General features: G+C 48.4%; 1 protein-coding gene across 1 annotated transcript; it reads left to right on the forward strand.

Moving 5' to 3' along the window:
- The first annotated feature begins 10112 nt into the window (after positions 1 to 10112).
- Positions 10113 to 18007, forward strand: CTSE (cathepsin E). Its single transcript, XM_090025250.1, has 9 exons — positions 10113 to 10233; positions 11348 to 11504; positions 12226 to 12343; positions 13558 to 13676; positions 14349 to 14548; positions 14767 to 14889; positions 16309 to 16450; positions 17009 to 17107; positions 17597 to 18007. Exons 1-9 carry the CDS (start codon positions 10178 to 10180, stop codon positions 17759 to 17761), a joined length of 1179 nt encoding a protein of 392 aa, XP_089881376.1. The 5' UTR covers positions 10113 to 10177; the 3' UTR covers positions 17762 to 18007.
- The last annotated feature ends 258 nt before the right edge of the window (positions 18008 to 18265 follow it).

An 18265-nucleotide genomic window follows, 5' to 3' on the forward strand; every position in this document is an offset into this window, starting at 1 on the left:
CTCCAAGATGGTACCAAGCCAGAAAAACACGTGTTCTGGTTTACCTGCTCCATTGCACCTGCTCACTGTGACATGCTGACTCCCAGATGAAGGATGGTGCGTGGTAGGCTTGGCAAGGGAGGTAATAGTTTAAGCAAGAATTTCTTTTCAATTCTGCTCTGCTGGGTTGCTGTTTTGTTCTTTTTCTTTTAATTCTTTTCCTCCCCTGATTTTGTTTTTAACCTAAGTTCCAGAAGCATTCAGCAACGTGACAGGGTTTAAGAAGTTAAAAAAAAGGTTGGTACAGTGCTACTACTGCATCACATGAAGAGGATAACGCGATGCCTGTGTGGGCTGTGCAGCTGGGGGGCTTGGACATGACACAAAATTCCAGGTCTTTGGCAAAACGGCAAAAGGTCCCTATTAAAGACAGCCTCTCATTTATTTTTAACAGGCCACTTAGAACCACATCCTGCTTTCTGTTATTGACTGTGTAAATCCAGAGTAACTCCACGGAAGACAGGAACAGCTAAAATCAGACTGCAGCCCTTGACTCGAGTTCGCTTCAGTCCCCTCAGCTTCAGGACAGATGGCTCCTGTCATTCCTACTCACATGTTGGCTGTTTAGAGAAACACTTTTACCACACTGACAAGCAGTGCTTACAGAGTCCTGGCTACCTTTCCCAGATGCAGGCATATAACTCATAATGAGCCGGGTTTTCAAAAGGCAGTCCTTGAAAACCTGGTTTCCAGTTCTTCTGAAGGTCTCTCTGGTACGTTCACACACACAAGCCCGAAGACCGTGCTCTTGATAATGGGTATTTGTGATCTTTTTAATTATGCTCAATTTGTTGTCTGATAGCACCGATCAGCTGGAGACCCTCTGGAAATGCACATCACTCATAAAAGAGGCCTGCTCTGAAAAGGGATGTGCATGGTGGCAAATTTCTCCTTGAAATGCACCTGTACGAGTAAGACAAAGCTGCGTTTTCCTACCTGGCAGCCCAGGCTCTACTCAAGCTCTGCCTGAGCTCCTTTCTTTTCACCCATCAACATCAAAGCCTAGCACCTGCAGGCTATGTTAGGCCTCGGGGCACCATGGCAGTCCCGATCAGGGGCAGCTGACTGGAGCTGAGGTCCTTTCTGCATGGAGGATCCAAGCCGTCTGTGTAATCCCAGTGCAAGCAGATAAGGAGACTACTAGCTATGACTAGTCCTGAGTAGTTTTCCTCTGCTTAAATAAAAGAGGGTACCGCTGCATCAGTGCAAACTGCAGATCCCCACAGCTCTGCCTGTCTCCCTTAGAAGTACCTACCATGGCAGTGATGCCCATAGCTGTGTCCAGGCTAAATCCCTGGTGAAGACAGTCATGTAGTAAATGATGCTGCTGATAATGCAAGATGGAACTGAACCCTCAATTTATTCTCCTGAAACCTCCTAGGTTTTTCAGAGTGAAGGTATGTTAGACAGCCCCATCCAAAGCTCAGTCAGTGGAAGGACTCTCATTGATTTCTGTGGACTTTAAGAGCAGTAAGAGCTTAGAGCCAGATCCTCAACTACTCTAAACTGGCATAGCTCCTCTGAAATTTGCCAACATCTATGAAGGATCTTCCTGCACTGAATTCTGCAGACACAAGTGAATCAAAAATAGGGAGCCTAATCCTTACATCAAAAGCTGCCTTGATTGCAGAGTTAGATATCATAGTGAAGCTACACCCTGTGCAGGAGGGAAAACTGCCCAGGCAGGCACATTCATCTTAATTACTGGACCAAATATGACTAGCACGCTGTTTCGTTTACTGAGGTCATTCAAGAAAAAAAAAATGGTCCACTGGTCTCCACTGCTAAGTTTGGCGACTGGCGGATAATTAAGGAGCTGACAGATAAAGATAACAAAGTAGTTAGCTGCAAATGACTCAGAAAATTAATCCAGTCTGTAAAGAGTAACTGACTGGCACTTAGAAAAACAACATTTACATTAATTAAATAGAAGAAGTCTCCTTCCTGCTTTAAGTAGAAGTTGGAAGACACCAGAGCTACAGCTTATATCTCTACGAGTGAAAATTTAATTGGAAAACTCTCCGTCCTTTAATTAAAAATAGAGAGCTTTCAGTAGTCTCTGCTGCCCTAATGTCTCCAGTCTTCCTAGTCCTCTATGATTTGTAAACAGTTTAACAGATGGAAGTGATATTTGAAAAGTCTCATCAGCAATTTGTTTCAGTCAAAGTGTTACACTTCTCAGTCACAGTTAATAATGGAAGTGGTTGGAGTCCTCTAACTAAAGGAAACACCAAAAAGGTACAGATAACATATACTTAGCATGTAAAAAGTCTACCAAAACTAAATAAAGGAAAATACGTGGCCCTGATAACATACATGTGTTATGCAAATAGCTATAATATATCTTTAAACACATGCAAGGGACATTGACTGTACAGAACAGAATGAGCTAAAAATTGATCCTCTCTCCGTATGCATTATATCAGTCTACTGCTACCGTATGTCCATAAGGCTATAACCCATAGGCTAGACAAGGGGTAGGTACCTCATGTTAAACTCCTCTGGACTGCTGTACAAGCAATGTCGATTCACAGGTACCAAGTCCTGCAAGCAGCTATGCGCTTTTGTTATCGTTACCAGATGAATGGACACCATGGAGATGACCCACAACTGAAATGAATAAGAACAAGTGTTTGAAAAATCACTTACATTATCCATACCATACTACTACATAGTAGTGGCAGTATATATTTAAAGCCAGCAGCAATCATTATGTTCATTTAGTCGGACCCGAACAGCACACATCACAGATTCGTTCATGGATATGTGCATATTGATAGGATATCATAAATAGCCTTGTAGGGCACAACCATCTGGTTACGAGAGATCCAAAATGATGTCCATAGAGCTTATATTTATATATTTCAGGCAATGAATGGCAATTACAAATGTATAGCAGGGCCATTAAAATCATTAAATGTTCTGAAAATATTTTCATACCACTGTCCTTGTGCATTTAATCAGAAGACAAAATACCAGATTTACAAGATGGCACTGCTAAAATCAGAGAATCCAAGTGCACCCGGTGGTCTTCAAACATCCAGTCCCGCACTGCCTGGCTTTGGGTATGTAAGATCGCTCCTCACTCTGTCCCGTAGGTTGTACCGCCTGGATGTATTGCCCCAGGGTAGTCTTCACCCCAATCTCGCCTTGATACCCAGCCTCGCCGAGTTGCTGAAGTCTCCAGGCCCGACCCTTGCCTCTTGATGTAATGGGCACTCTCCTGCAGATATAAAGCTCTACCCTGACCCTGACTTGAGCCGAGTATGAGACCCTCTACGCCCTTCCTACCTCCCCTCCAAAAGTGGGAAACAGAACAATGAAATTAAGAAAAGGACTACCAGGAAAATCCCTGGCCTCAAACCAAAAATGGGCTCCCTGGCTCAGAGAGTTCCTCTCTCTATCAGCCCTGTACAAGGCACCCCCTTGTCCGGCTAATATCCCTCCTGAGTGCCAGATGGGACCACTGCAAGCCCCCCGCAGTTCAACCCCACTCTGGTCGTCCGATATCCTTCTAGAGTGACAAAGTGGGCTACTGTGAGTCCCTCCGATTCAACCCCACTCCGTCCCTCACCGAGTGGCACAGGCTGGTAGGAGCTGGTTTCCTGCAGCCCTTCCTGCCTCTTAGGCTCTCTGTTCCCCGTTGGGGCGGACTCCGGGAGCCTTCCCAAGCCTGAGCCGATCCCACTTGGACTGCTGGGTTGATTCCCATCACTTTGGGGCCATCTCTGCTGTCGGCTTCTTCCTCTGGAGTCCTGGGATTTTCTCCCTTGGCTCCGTTGCCGGGAACGAGAGCATCCGCCACCTCACCACTGGCGTCTTCCCTTTGACCGCTTCGGGTTCAGCCTCTGGTCTCATGGAAGGTTGTCTGGATTCTCTTCGCCTCCAACTGGGGCTCCAAGGGTACCTCCTCTGGCGGCTCCTCTCTGGCTCTTCCCCCTTCTCCTTCACCCGGGCTGTCTTTTATTTTCCCGCGCCGGCTGTGCTTGTTACTCCCCACAGCTGGCCACAGTTCCAAAAAAACGCGGCTAACCAGCCGCACGGGTCCCACCGCTTCTTCTGGTCTCGCCGCGTCGTCAGCTGCAGGTAAGGGAATCTCCGTTGCTCTTTTCCTTCCCTCGCCGTCCTTGCTGTTTTTAGGGTCCTGGCCTCTCGGGGTCTTTCCTCCGCAGTTCCCCTGTGACACAACGCATTACAGAAAAGCAGGGCTGGACAGGACCTCAGGACCTCAGGAAGTCATCTGGTCCAGCTCCCTGCTCAAGGCAGGATCATTCCTGTCAACCACCCTACACAAATATTTGTCTAACCTATTCTTAAAACCGCACAAACGACCGTCTCACACAACAACCAGGAACACCCTAACTTGTCATAGGTAAGACAACATTTTAACAGTGTCGTTGTCCCGTGTGTACTAGGCACTGAAATTGCCATTTGTTAACCAAGTGTGAATCCCTCAAAGTCAATGGAATTGACAATTCCAGTACTCAAAGACTTGGGGTCACAAGCTTTTCATACTCTCTTGAAGAAGAGCTGTGTGAATATCGGATGTTGTGGTCCACTGGCTGAACTAATACATTAAAAAAAAAAAATCATTCCATCCCAGATCAATCTGGGTTTTCTCATAGATGCTAAAACTAAACCCTCATCCCTATCCCAAAAAGAATCTATTTGTGTTTTAGCCAAACATTTTATTCACTGTGAAATGAAACAATTCATTTTGTTTTCAAGTGTAGGATTTTTCAAGTGTAACTGAAGTACATTTAAAAAAAAGGAAATCTTTATCTTTATGACAAAAAGGACTTTTTATCTTTGTATCAAAACAGAATGTTTTGACTTCTCCTTTTAACTTTTAAAAAAGAAATTAATCACTAAGTTTGGTGCAAATTTGCAAATAAGATTGATTGACCTGAATCTGCATTTTGAGCTAGTAAATTAGATGACCATAAATTCCGCCCCAGTTCTGTCCTGAAGCCCATACTCACTTTTACCTGAAGCACTTTCAGAAATAGCAGTTAAGTTTCATATATCATTTATGCTACAAGCTGCTGTGAACTAATTTCCTGGATATTTACAATAATTCTGACTTCTAATTATGGGACACCTTCACTAAGTCTCACTTCTTTAGATCACAGACACAATACTTCTCACGCACATTTCAGTGGTCCATCCTCGTCTTAATACAAGAGCGCTGTAGTGAGAGCTCCTATTGATACAGCTTTTTTAGTTCTGTTTATAAAATATACCATTCAGCCAATGGTGCTCTTTTCACTCAAATCATTTCTTCAGCTGATGTTGTAGTATCTATCCATTTACATTCTGGCTCAATACCACTAAAGAAATTCATGACTCACTGAACAATAACAGAATGCATCGATTTAGTTGAGTATCCCTCAGCTCTGCTTACTGCCAAGATTAACTGATTACTGGGAAAAAAAATTTATACCAAGAAATAATGCCAGGAATGTTACATTCAAAACTGTACAGGTGATATTTAAGACATTAAGAAATACCTCTGTTAACATAATGCCAAATAGAAAGAAAAAACAACTCGCACACCAGACACAGTACAATTATAATAATAAATTCCCACCCTCGTTTTATCTGAATGATCTTGGAATCAAGAAACTGTCCCCACTGCAATCGCACTGGACTGTTCCTTAGCACGTTTAATTCGCATGTGCTGAGGCACACCAAGATGGCAAATCTATGTCAAACAAGACTTAGTTCTGCAGAAAGAGCCTGTTGATGCTTTAGCCATGGGTAACTGCCTCTATCACAAAGCTGCTTCTTCTCAAAGGATATTTTCAATGACATCGACAAGCAGGTAAAAATGAAAACTGCAGATGTCAGTGCAGTTTATCGATGCCAATTTGTTACTCACTTAAAATTGGTCCAGAGACTGCCTATACTATTGCAAATCCTTCCTTACCACTTTCTCTTTGCACCTCTGACTAAGAGCCCAAACACACAGTCCTGACATGGACAGCCCTCCTACTCCAGTCAAGGGCCCCAAGTCTCCTCTGCCCCACGTGGTGCACAGTGGGAGGAAGCTGAAATCTAATCAGCACGGCAGCATTTGCCACCTACTCGTGTGGTCCACTACACAGAGGTGCAGGCCGTAGGGAGTTGAGCCAGGAGGGTATTTCCACCTGTGTAATGAATGCACCATGTTTACCTGACGTGAGAGCCAGCAGCAGCAAAACAGGACAATTCACTGGCATTGGCAACGCAATGAGGAGTCTCATGCTGGTGGGTTATCGCCCCAGCTCTTGCTCAAACCCCGTTTTCTTGCACTTCTTCTGCACCCAGGCTCTGGGGAGGCACAGGCACAAAATGACATTGTATTTTAGACACTGCCACGTGAGGGGGCTCCGTCTGCAACACCCTGGGCCGGAGCTGCGGGATGAGAGCACACCCAGCTTTCATCCACCTGCTGCATCCTGTGTGGCACGAAGCCTGAGCACTCACAGGGAAAGAGGCTGTCATGCTTGTTACTTATCAGCCCAGCGGGATCTTACCTTTGATTTGGCTTCCTCAATGTCATGTAGTATAAACAAAGGAGAAGGAGAGGCCCTGCTTTCTCCTGGGGATGAGCATAAACTATGACACTTGGGCCGGGATTTCCAACATCTCAAAGTTTGAGACGTCCAGAGCTGGATTCTATCTGTCTACATAATAAAGGCACCTGTACGATCCAAATTCAGGCCAAGGGTTAGGGTTGGCAGGTCTCCATTTCCTTCCGCTATAACATTTTTCTAATATTTATCTGTCATTATGTTGAGTTTCACAATTGCCAGAACAGAATAGCTCACAATGGGTCTTTCTTTGCCAGGGCCTCCATGTATCCTCAGACTGGACCATCAACTAGAGTGGCCATCATAGAGGACATTCCAGTTTTCTGCTGCTCTGTCCTCTGCCAATACAAAACCGGACACCTTTATGTCCTCTATTTTAATCTTGAGGAGAAAAATAGAGTACGTAAAAGGCGTCGGGTTTCGTATCAATAGAGGACAGAGGACAACTGGACTGTCCTCTATGATGACCACCATCAGCCCATCTAGTCCCATAACCCAGCTCTGCCAGGAACCGAGGCCAGACGCGTCAGAATGGACTACAAGACTTCACAGCACATAGATGGAGCCATGTAATAAATGGTGTGACAGGAGAATTTCTCTTGGAGCTCAGCTGGTAATCAGCTGGCATTGGAAACAGGGGGATTGAAATGCAGCTAGACATAGGCCTTTTCCTTACAATGATCAGCTCTGTCCCCAGCTGGGAGCAGTCCCTGCCATGCCTTCTCAGCTCTCATCAGCCATGGCCAGTGTTCAGTGCCCAGCATCCCAGTACTACACTGCACAGTGCCACAGCTGAGCCACACACCCAGCTTCATGCCCTTCCCATGTTCAAGTCACTGTAACTATACACCTCACTACAGATCTCCCACAGAAGAGCCTCCAGAAGTATGAGCTGGACCCCAAATGCCCTGTGTACTTCCTCCCAGCTCCTTGGCTGGGGATGGTCACCTCTGATGAAGGAGTCTTTTACTGGCATAAAACCACTGGAAAGGTCTCTGTGCCTTCCCTGTCCTGCAGCCAGAATAGGGGCGCGGGATGCCTGGGAAAGGGAAACACGGTGCCAAAACCTACTGAGCAGCAGGACACAGCAGCAGCTCTCCACGTACATCTGTGCATCCTTACCAAGCCGGGCAGTTTGGAATCCAGCTGTGAAACGTGGTTTCCCTGTCTCCTCCGTATTGCACAGAGAACACCTCCACCCGCTCCGTTTCCTGAACTCCACCGTGTACCCATACCCACAGCCAGTGGCTGGAGCCGGTATCTCACCTTCTTGTAGCAGACCCCAGCTCTCAGCATGCAGCAAGCCCTACATCTGATTTCTAGCAGGTTCATCTGACCATTGGTTACCCCCACCTTTCCAGCCTTCCCACCAAGACACCGAAACAAACAACTCAGGCTGTGCTTGGGGCACTGGCTCTTAATTGACCACACAGGTGCATTAATTTCCTGCAGCAATGCACCAGCACCTTCCTGAATAATTATGAGAAAAGGCATTCTCCCCGCTCCGTGGGCTAATTGCCATGCATGGCCAATCCATAAACACAGCAGACTGGCGTTTGCTAAACACTACTGTACTATATTGTGCTCTGCCTCGCCAAGACCTTTAAACACAGGAGCCTCAGCAAGACCGTGGGGGTCAACTGGTGTCACTGGAGATTTCTGTACAGAGCAATCAAAGCTACACCGGCTGAAATGTAATGCAGCAGAGTCTGGAATTATTTTGTGTAGCAACTTTCATGTAAGCTGCATCAAAGAATGCTCGGCGATCAATAATGTGCTGTAGTCCATGGTGTGAATGACTGCAGGGGTGTTAATTCTTCAGCTCCATAAGCCTCCCTTTTCAAGTTCAAGCAAACAGATCAATAATCAAGGCTGGTAATGGCGAGGCCAGGAATCTCAGTTACACAACTGGTCAATACTTCATGTCAAAATGGCCTTTCAAATAAAAAGATGTCAGGGGGAATGGTTTGGTGCTGCTGTGTTCTCTTGTTCCTTTCTGAGACATAATAAATTCTGAAACCTTTTTCTGAAATATGAATTTTCACTGCTACCTAGGATAACTTTTACAATCTTTACAATCTCCTACGCCTGATGAAGGGTTGCTGTGCCCAAAAGCTTCCAAATATAGAATTTTTTTGTTGCAACTATCTAGTTGGTTTAATAAAAGCTATCACCTCTGCCACGAGTTCTGATTCCTTTTGCCTCTAGATCAAGACGGCTACAATCTGGATACCTGAAGCCTTTTTTTTTTTGGCATCTTAGGATTTTTACTTTTTTTTGTCCTTTTGGGTTTTTTATTTTGCTGCTGGAAAAGGAGGGAAGAGAAAAAGGAAATGGGGAAACAGGGGAGAAAAGGGTGCAGGAAGAGATGAAAGACCGAAACATTTTGGTAACAGTTTTCAGAAACGCTCCTCAGCCACAAAAGCAAGCGGGGCATTTTCCTCATAGAAAAAATCGTTTTCTATCAGCAATTTTCCCTCTGGTCAGAAGGTGGCAGCCCTGTCCCATCAAACCATCCCAGAGTGAGTCTGAGCAAAGCTTTAAGTCCCTGTATAAGGCTTCAGCTTTGTAACAGGTCTCCCCATCTCTGTCTCAAGCCAGTAAGCTAATGTCAGGGAGTAACTGCAGATCTAGGGCCGGAGAAGAAGACAGGCCTGGTCACAGCCCGGGGTAGGTGGGAGTGGGGAGCAATGGGACTGCTAGCCAAATGGAAAATGGCATTTCCTCTGCTGCCAGAAAGGCATAAGGGGAGTTTCCATCATATCATTTAACTCTGGACCCAATGCCCTTCAGAGGGGACCAGCAGAAACACCTGTGGGTGGCGACAAGTGGAAGTGGGGAGAAAGAGCAATAAAGGAAGGGAGCAAGAAGACACAGAGTGCCGACACGTCACCACAGGGAACTGGTAATATCAGGAGGTGAAGGCCAGCTAAGATCTTAGTGGCTCAGCAGAGGGTGTGATGGTATGGCAGTAATGAGTGCAGCTCCAGCCATGATCAGGGCCTTGATGTGCTCAGCACTGTCCACATAACTATGTTCATTGCCCCAAATTCCTTGCAATGGAATAGGCAAAGGCTTTTATCCCTGTTGTGCAGGAAGTGGGGACTGAAGCCCAGCAAAATGTTGTCACTAGAACCTAGAAAATGGATAACTCCAACAAAAACCATCAACCTCCCCAACGCCAGGCATGTAAAAACCCAGGCTCTGGAACTGCAACTATGTCTTAAATGCAGGGACTCTATTCCCAGCTGCCAGCAATGGAAGGATTCTAGGGAAACTCCAGGACGCCTTGGATGGGCCTTACTACTTCTGTGCAAAAACCTGTCCCACCGAAGGGAACCACCTGCCCATTGGCATTTAAGCGCTTGCCAGGAGGATGGAGGAGGTGACCAGTGATTCATTTCCATTGCAAAGGCTCAGTGTTGACATTAAGGGAGCCTTATCGCAGGGCTCGAATACATCAGGGCTGGGTGGCGCTTGATGGTATGAGAGCAAAGCGTTTGTTCTGTTCTCACCAGTTAGAGAAAGCAGCTTCGAGGAAGCAGCAGACCCGAGCCTCCAGAATGCAGCGGCTGATTCTTCTGATGCTTTGCCTTTGGCTGGCTAGTGGGTTGCAAAGGTAAGCGAGTTTCCTTAGCTCTCCAGGCACTCAGGCACTGGTAGGTCCAGCGTTTACCAAAGACTCGTTCCCAAGGACCTGTGGACTATAGCAATAGAGACCGTTAAAATGATCAACAGCCAGGACCACATGCTCAGCCTTTCAGGAGAGACAGGTGCCCCCGACATTCTGCATGGGAAATTTCCATCTGATGGGCTCAACGGGCTGAGTGAGAATGCCAGTCAGACCCAGTGTTGCAAGGAGCCAAGGTGCTTGTATTTCTACCAAAAATATCTTCCTGGTGGCTGGCTCCTTGCCCCAACATCCTCTGAGATAACTCCAGGGATGGATACAGCAAGAAGGGGAGGTGGGGAACTCTGGAAGGGACGTCTGAGGCAATATGAGTTACCTGTTGGTAAGCGGGTAGAAGGGCATCTAGGCTGGGGTAAATCATGCATGGTGCAGCTGGAGGAAAGGCAGATGCCAGGAAGAGTGAGAAAGGGGAGGAAGAAGCGAGCTGAAAGAGCCTCCCTCTGTACCCACACCTGCTCTCAGCTCAACTTATAAGTGAGACCACCTCTATTTCTGCTCATCTTGCAAGCAATATCCATTGAGATGCCTTTAGTTTCCTTGGCTTCTGTCTATATTACTCTCCATTGCAGCTTGTTTGGCTCTAGGCCCTTGGATTTTACTCCTGTGTGCATCACCTGCTGAGCCGGTCTCTTTGCCTCTGTGCCTGGCAACAGCAGGGACAGCTCTGCCTGCTCGGGTGAGGGTGGGGAGCCAGCATCAATGCAGTTCTCAACCCCTTTGAGGACTTAGGTGGAGCAGGGCCAGGGAGGTGCAAAAGAATCATTATCAGGTCACAGCCACTGCAGTCAGCAGGCAAACAGACTGGGATTTCCACCTCCAATCTCTGTCCTGACTTTCTCCATGAAGACAGGGGACATCATCTTGATGCTGCACAAGCCAGCAGGTTGGGAGAGGTTGGAAAACAAATCAAAGCTGGTGATAGTGATACCCATCCCATGTACCAGGGCAGTGTGTCCCTCTCAGCACCCACTGCTGTTCTTCCAGTTTTCTAGTTCCTGCTGCTCAGGACCTCACTTACTGGGAGGATGCTTTTTTTCCCTAGGGTGCCCCTGAGGAGACACAAGTCCCTGCGGAAGATCCTGCGGGACCGTAGACAGCTGTCCGACTTCTGGAAGGCTCACAAGCTGGACATGATCCAGTACACTGAGGACTGCTCGGTTTTCCAGGAAGCCAACGAGCCCCTTATCAACTACTTCGACGTGAGTCTTGTGGAAGGGCTATGAGGTACCACGGGGGAACACAGCTGTGCACGAAGCAGGCAAGAGCTGTGGCGGAGGCAGGGACAGTGCACTCTTTTGCTCGAGCAGCCTGGAAGGTCCCAAGTGCTGACCCCCAGCTGCAGCTAGTGTGAAACAGAGAATGAGCAGCCACAGTAGTGAGATGCTGTGCCACAGCTATCTGCCTGCCCTACTTCTTGCTGTCCTTTTGTCCTGCTGAATGCCAAGTTGATCCAATAGACAAAGGGCTCCATTTAGCGCACGCACGCAGATGTACAGACATCCCTCCCACTCTCCTAGTGTTTTGAGCCTGGAGCTGGCAACAGGACGCTAAATCCAAAACGCAGATGACCCTTCCCACCTAAAACCCAGCCACATCCTTAGAGAAGTGCCTAAGGCATGAGGTTAGGACCCACAGCCAAATGTGCCCAGAGCCTGGGAGAGTTCCCCGGACCCAAGGGCTGGCCCAGCCCATTGCACAGACTCCATCGTGCAAGGTCTGGTCTGGAGGCCCAGTTCTGCAGCGACAGATCAAGTATCCACACAGCGCCAGCTGTTCCAAGAACAACACCCAGCCCACTGCAGCTGCTCCTCCTGTACCTATTCCCGTTAAGCTTGGCACAGTCTCCCTATTTGTCTGGTTCTGCTGAGGTTTCCTGCAGTGCCAATGCCTGACCACAGCTGTCCTTTGCTCTTTGGCTAGGTGGAGTACTTTGGACAGATTTCTATCGGGAGCCCGCCTCAGAATTTCACCGTGCTCTTTGACACAGGCTCCTCCAACCTCTGGGTCCCGTCCATCTACTGCGTCAGCCCAGCCTGCGGTAAGCAGAAGTGCCTCAGGGCCCGAAGGCTACCTGGGCGGCGTATAGAGGCAGGACTCAAAACCCAGGGAAGTCAATGTTGTCAGACCAGTCGGAATGAAAGGACAATCCAGCCCCATCAACCGTCATTGATATTTTCTTCTTCATTTCAAACTGACTGGCTGAGTTGTCCCCCTGCTAGGCAAGCGCAGGAAAATGTCAGAGAGGCTCCGAAGCCAGACATTTACCGTGTAGGGAAAGCAGACGTAACCCGAATTGGACGCACCGTGTAGTACCTGCTGTGGGTTTGCTCCGAATTCTTCTCTACGGTTTCGGTGATCTGTGCACAGAGATTGTATCGAGGGTGCTAGGCAACATTCCCGCAAACTTAGGGGTCATAGAGATTGTAGGGCGAGTCGTGGGCAGCAGTCCCAGCACTTTAAATTACCAGCAAGTGTGGTCCTTGTTCCGGGCAGAACTACCAGGGTTTTCTTAGTAACAGAGGTCGTGATGCCTGGGGAAGCGGTGCTGCAGCCTGTCAGGACCAGTCTGACCAGCCTTCGGGCTCCTAAAGAATGTGGCCGCTGCACAGCAGTGTGCAGCGTTGTACCCTTACTGGAGGAGCGGGCGTTGGTTATTGGGCAACAGATCGGTTAGTGCACGGGGAAGCTTTTATGAGGGCGTTTTGGTCGGCTTCATCTAAGCAAACAAGCCCTCGGCGAAGGCTCCCAAATGGGCAAGCAACACTCGCTGCTGGGCTTCCATGTGTCAGATGTAGCACCCAGAGTGAGAGGCACCCAGTATAAATGAACACATGTGAAAGCCTCAGCCTTTGTGCATTCAGTACTGTACAGTGCAGAGCACTGAAAAGAGGCTGAGAAGGGTGCAGCGATTGCCGTCTATGTGAGCTGGAAACCACGATTCCTATTACTCCAACTTTATGCTTGGAAAAGGAAGGGAGTTCTCAGGTTTAAGACAGACTGTGACTCCTGACATGAGGGCAGGGATAAGCAGTACCACTTATTAAAGGGAACAAAAAAACCCAAAAAGCCCCTCTTTAAGTACCCACATTTCTTGAAGTAGCTCCTTTACTTACAAGCTAGCCTAACTATGTCATTGCACCAGGTAAATTCAACTACACCCACAGTGTGCTGGGTTCTGGTGAGAAGGGCTCTCAGATTCAACCACAATGCAAATATTAACAGCGATAACAGTGGCATCCTCTTTCCCTTCAGCTGAGCATGCCAGGTTTCACCCCTCCAATTCCAGCACATACAACGAGGTGGGGACTCCCTTCTCAATTCAGTATGGGACTGGCAGCTTGACGGGAATCATCGGCTCTGATCAAGTAACCGTGAGTGGAGCTTGGGTTTATTTTGGATTTTGAATTTTCTTTGGGAGGTTCTGCTCAGGCTTCCTCTTCAATCCTGCATGGAGACTGCAGGGCATAACCCATCACAGAGGGAGAGGTAGGTGAGCACCTGAGCACCCCTCCCACTGTGGCACCATGATGGCTCAACTGCCTTTAGGAAAGCAGGAGCCCAGTGTCGCAAAGCATTAAACCCCCTCTCTCCCAGGGCAGTCAGTGAGGACATGTGCTGTCCTATAGCTAGCCCACTGCAGGAAATAATAGAGTCCTAAAGCAGACCTCTAACCAGACACGGTCATTGAGACGCATCTCCCTCAGAAGGGGCTGGTTAGGATTTCTTCCTGCAGACGCTCTTGTTCTTCTCCCTTACTCTTTCTTGATGCAAAGTATATTTTGGGCCATGTGTCTGTGCATGGAGCCAATGAGACCTTCCTGGTCTAGTTAGCAAAGGGAATCAGTGAAGTGGCTCTGCAGATCACTACCAGAAGGCTTGACAGTTTTCCCCTCCCGTTCTTTCATGGCATCGTGACTTCAGAGCCTCACCTGGCCTCCAGGAGAAAATCTGTCTCCCTTGCTTCTTTTGTGCTGTGATACCATAAATAGCCACCTGCTCAGCTTGCTGAAGAAATAAGGAGCTCTTATTCACCCTCCTTTTAGGTTGAAGGCATCACTGTAGTCAATCAGCAGTTTGCAGAGAGTGTCAGTGAGCCAGGCAGCACCTTTGTGGATGCTGAGTTTGATGGGATTCTTGGGCTGGCCTATCCATCACTGGCTGTGGATGGGGTGATCCCCGTGTTTGACAACATGATGGCACAAAACCTGGTGGAGCTGCCTGTATTCTCAGTCTACATGAGCAGGTGAGAATATGACTGCTCCAAGTGTGTCATACCCATAGCGTTTGGCTCTGTTCTCAGGGAAACTGGGAGGTGGATAGGCCTGCAAGGCAGCTACTGAAATGAGAGTTGGGTTATTTCCCAAGACCAAATGCTCCTGGGGGAGGGACTGTCTTTTAAAAGACTGCCTGGAAAGCAATAAGAAGGAAATCTCAGACATATCCACTTCTTCTCCTCAACAGGAACCCCGAGTCCTCTGCAGGAGGAGAGCTGCTATTCGGCGGCTTTGATACTTCCCATTTCAGCGGGACTCTGAGCTGGGTGCCAGTCACAAAACAAGGATACTGGCAGATCCAACTGGACAAGTAAGTACCCACAGTGCCAGCTGGCAGTGAGGCCAGGAGGAGCAACTTGGAGAAACCACAGAACCACGCCATTTCACCATAGCAGCAACTGAGATGCACTTGGCGCTTAGCACGCCGTCTACACGGCATGGAGCTCCCTGCCCTCACTTATCCATGGTGGAAGGCTTCCAGTTGAAAAAAAACAAAACAAAAGCCATGCCCCCAAACCACCTGCCTGTTCTGGTTCTTGAACAGGAAGGAAGGAGGCTGGGGAGCGCAATCACCGCTTTGCTGCAGTCTGGTGGTGACCTTGGACAACCCTGTGCTGCAGTGCACACAGATTCACACGCAGAAGTTTAGGGCTGGAAGGGACCTCGTGAGCTCATCGGGTCCAGCCCCCCTGCTCTGGGCAGGAAAGACTGCCGGGGTCAAATAACCCTAGCGAGGTGTGCGTCCAGTTTCCTTTTGATCTCCAGGGTAGGTGCCTGCACCACCCTCACTAGTAGTCTATTCCAGAGTCTGGTCACACAAACCATGAAGAAGTTTTTCCTTATGTCCAGTCTGAAACCTTCTTCTAGGAGTTTATGACCTCTGTTCCTGCTTTTCCCCTGGGGCGCTTTGGTGAATAGTAGTTCGCCTTGTCCCCGATGCTCTCTCCAGATATATTTGTAAGCTGCCACCAAATCTCCCCAAAGTCTTCTCTCTTCTAGGCTGAACAGTCCCATATCTGTCAGCCTTTCCTCATATGGCTTGCTCATCAGGCCTCTAATCATATGCGTGGCTCTTCTCTGGGCTCTCTCAAGTTTCTTCACATCCTTCCTGAAGTGCGGTGCCCAGAATTGGATGCAGTCCTCCAGCAGGCCTCACCAGTGCCAAGTAGAGTGGAAGAATAACTTCCTTAGCTTTGCTTGAGATGCATCAGTTGATGCATGCCAGCAAGCTGTCTGCTCTGCTAACTGTAGCAGCACACTGGTGGCTCATATTCATTTTATGGTCAGTTATGACCCCTAGGCTCCTTTCAGACATGGTGCTAGCTAGCATAGCACCACCAAGCATGTAGGTTTGTTGCAGATTTTTCCTCCCCCGGTGGAACACTTTACGCTTCTCAGTTTTGGCCAGCATCTGGTTCTGGTCTGCCCATCTAACTAACTTCCCTCCATCTACAAGGTGTGGGCAATAATCCTTCCCTGCTTCTGAGCATGGAGAGAGGAACTCAGAGACCATAGGGAGGGGGCAGCATAAAGACCCCCAAATATAGAAAATTATTTTTAAGTGGGTAAAAATGGTGCTTTGCCCTTCTGGGGGCACTTTTAACATGGTTCCAGACCAGACTGTCAGAAGAGCTCAGATCCCAACATGCAAATCATCAGGAGTCACCGGGGAGAGGAGCACGTTCCCTGCAGGCCCATTCTCCACTGCTCACTCTGTTTTCCTCCCCAGCATCCAGGTGTTCAACTCAGTTGTGTTATGTGCAGAAGGATGCCAGGCTATCGTGGACACCGGGACCTCCCTCATCACAGGGCCTCCCAGTGACATAAAACAAATACAAAATGCCATTAGTGCTACACCTGTGGATGGAGAGGTGAGCCTGGCACATGGCTGGGGTGGGCAGAGCTGCGGGAATCCCTGTCTGCCCATGGCAGACTTCCCCACAGGGTACATCCCCAGAGGGGTGGGCTGCTGGTAGTTCAGTGCTGCAGGCCTAGCTTGCATCTGTCACGTGCTGGCTGAGCCTGTCTCAGGCTCGCTGTTACGTGCTTCACCTGGAAGGAGCCCTGCGTGCAGGGACAGACTTCCACCTGCCTCAGTCACTCCCTGTCCTGTATTTACTAGTGTCCTTTTTTGCCCAGCGCGAACACAGGCTGCATCCTTTTTCCCTGCAGGGAGTTAGAGGGCTCCTTCTGTACAAGGTGGCAGCCTCTGGCATCCACCTCCAGTGAGAATCATGACCCTCCTCCTCTCTGTCCCATACATCTGCCAGTCAAGGCACAAGCTCCCCAGCTCAGCTAACTGGGACAGGGACTGCTCTACATGTTCATCTTTCTAAACCACGGCTTCCCAGGCTGTATAGCCCAGGGAGCAGGTGCATGGTCCCCGCTGCCTGCCATCAGCCAACCTTTGTCCCCTCTACTTTCTGCAGTATGCTGTGGATTGCAACAACCTGAACATGTTGCCTGACGTCACCTTCACCATCAATGGGATCCCTTACACGCTCAGTGCCGAGGCCTACACCCTCATGGTACAGGACTGCCAGCAGCATGACGCCACCTTTTCCTATGAGACGAACAGCCAAGGGTGACTTTAGAGGGCTAGAAGCTGGCAGGAACAAGGGAGCTCCCCCTCATAAGTCCCAGTTTTGAAGATCACAGGACCCACTACTGATTCAGCTCAGAGCAGAAAGGCACAATAGTAGTGGGAGTAGTTGCACAGCTGAAGCAGGAGACTGGGAGTCTGGAGTCCTGCGTTCTATTTCCAGCCTTCGGGGGAGTGTTGTCAGTGGCCAGAGCACTAGCCTGACAGTAAGGAGCACTGGCCTGTATTTTCTTTCCAGTCTCTCCACTGCCCCGCTCTGTCTCTGGGCAAGTTGCTTCTCTCTGTGACTTTGCCCTTTATAAAGGGCTTTCAGTCCCCTGGCTAAGACACCTTGGTAAAAGAGCTGTTTCCTCCAGGAAAGGTGAGTAGACTGCTGCAAAACTTGTTTTCATCTTTACAATCCTCTTCCCTCTAGGACTACAGCGATGGCATGGCCATCTGTACCAGCGGCTTCCAGGGCATGAACATCCAACCCCCAGCTGGGCCGCTCTGGATCCTAGGCGATGTTTTCATTCGCCAGTTTTACACTGTCTTCGACCGTGGCAATAACAGAGTTGGGCTGGCCCCTGCTGTCCCTTAAGGCAGTGCTGTCAGATGGCAAGCAGAGCAGGCCTCTGCCACCAACTTCCTGTGTGACTTTGGGCAAGTCACTTTGTCTTTCTTTGTGTCTCAGTTTTCTCACCTGTAAAACGGGGCTATGATAAAGCCTTAAGACCTACGCTGAACAGCACTATGGAAATGTAAGGTCTCTTCAGAGGCATGTTCATGACCATGGTAAAAATGACTTTGTTAAAACCAGTTTACAGATTTTTTTTTTTTTTTAAACACTTGATGCAGATTTTCATTCAATAAAAAAACAGGTTTCCATTCCGTGGTTAAAGTTGCAATAAATAAAATGAATTAGATAGGGGGTCTCTATGGAAAAAATGGCAGGCCTAGCTGGGTTGAATGGTACATGTGAGCATTACCCTTTCCACAGACCCTGATGAATTAAAATCCTTGTATTTATACATACAATAATGCCCCAGTCTCTGCATTGCCAACATTTTTTCTGTGAATTGTGCAAAAAAAAAGGGTGTAGTGG

Source organism: Crocodylus siamensis, chromosome 13 (assembly GCF_052110815.1).
Source record: "Crocodylus siamensis isolate JL-2025a chromosome 13, ASM5211081v1, whole genome shotgun sequence".
NCBI classification, from domain to species: Eukaryota; Metazoa; Chordata; order Crocodylia; family Crocodylidae; genus Crocodylus; species Crocodylus siamensis.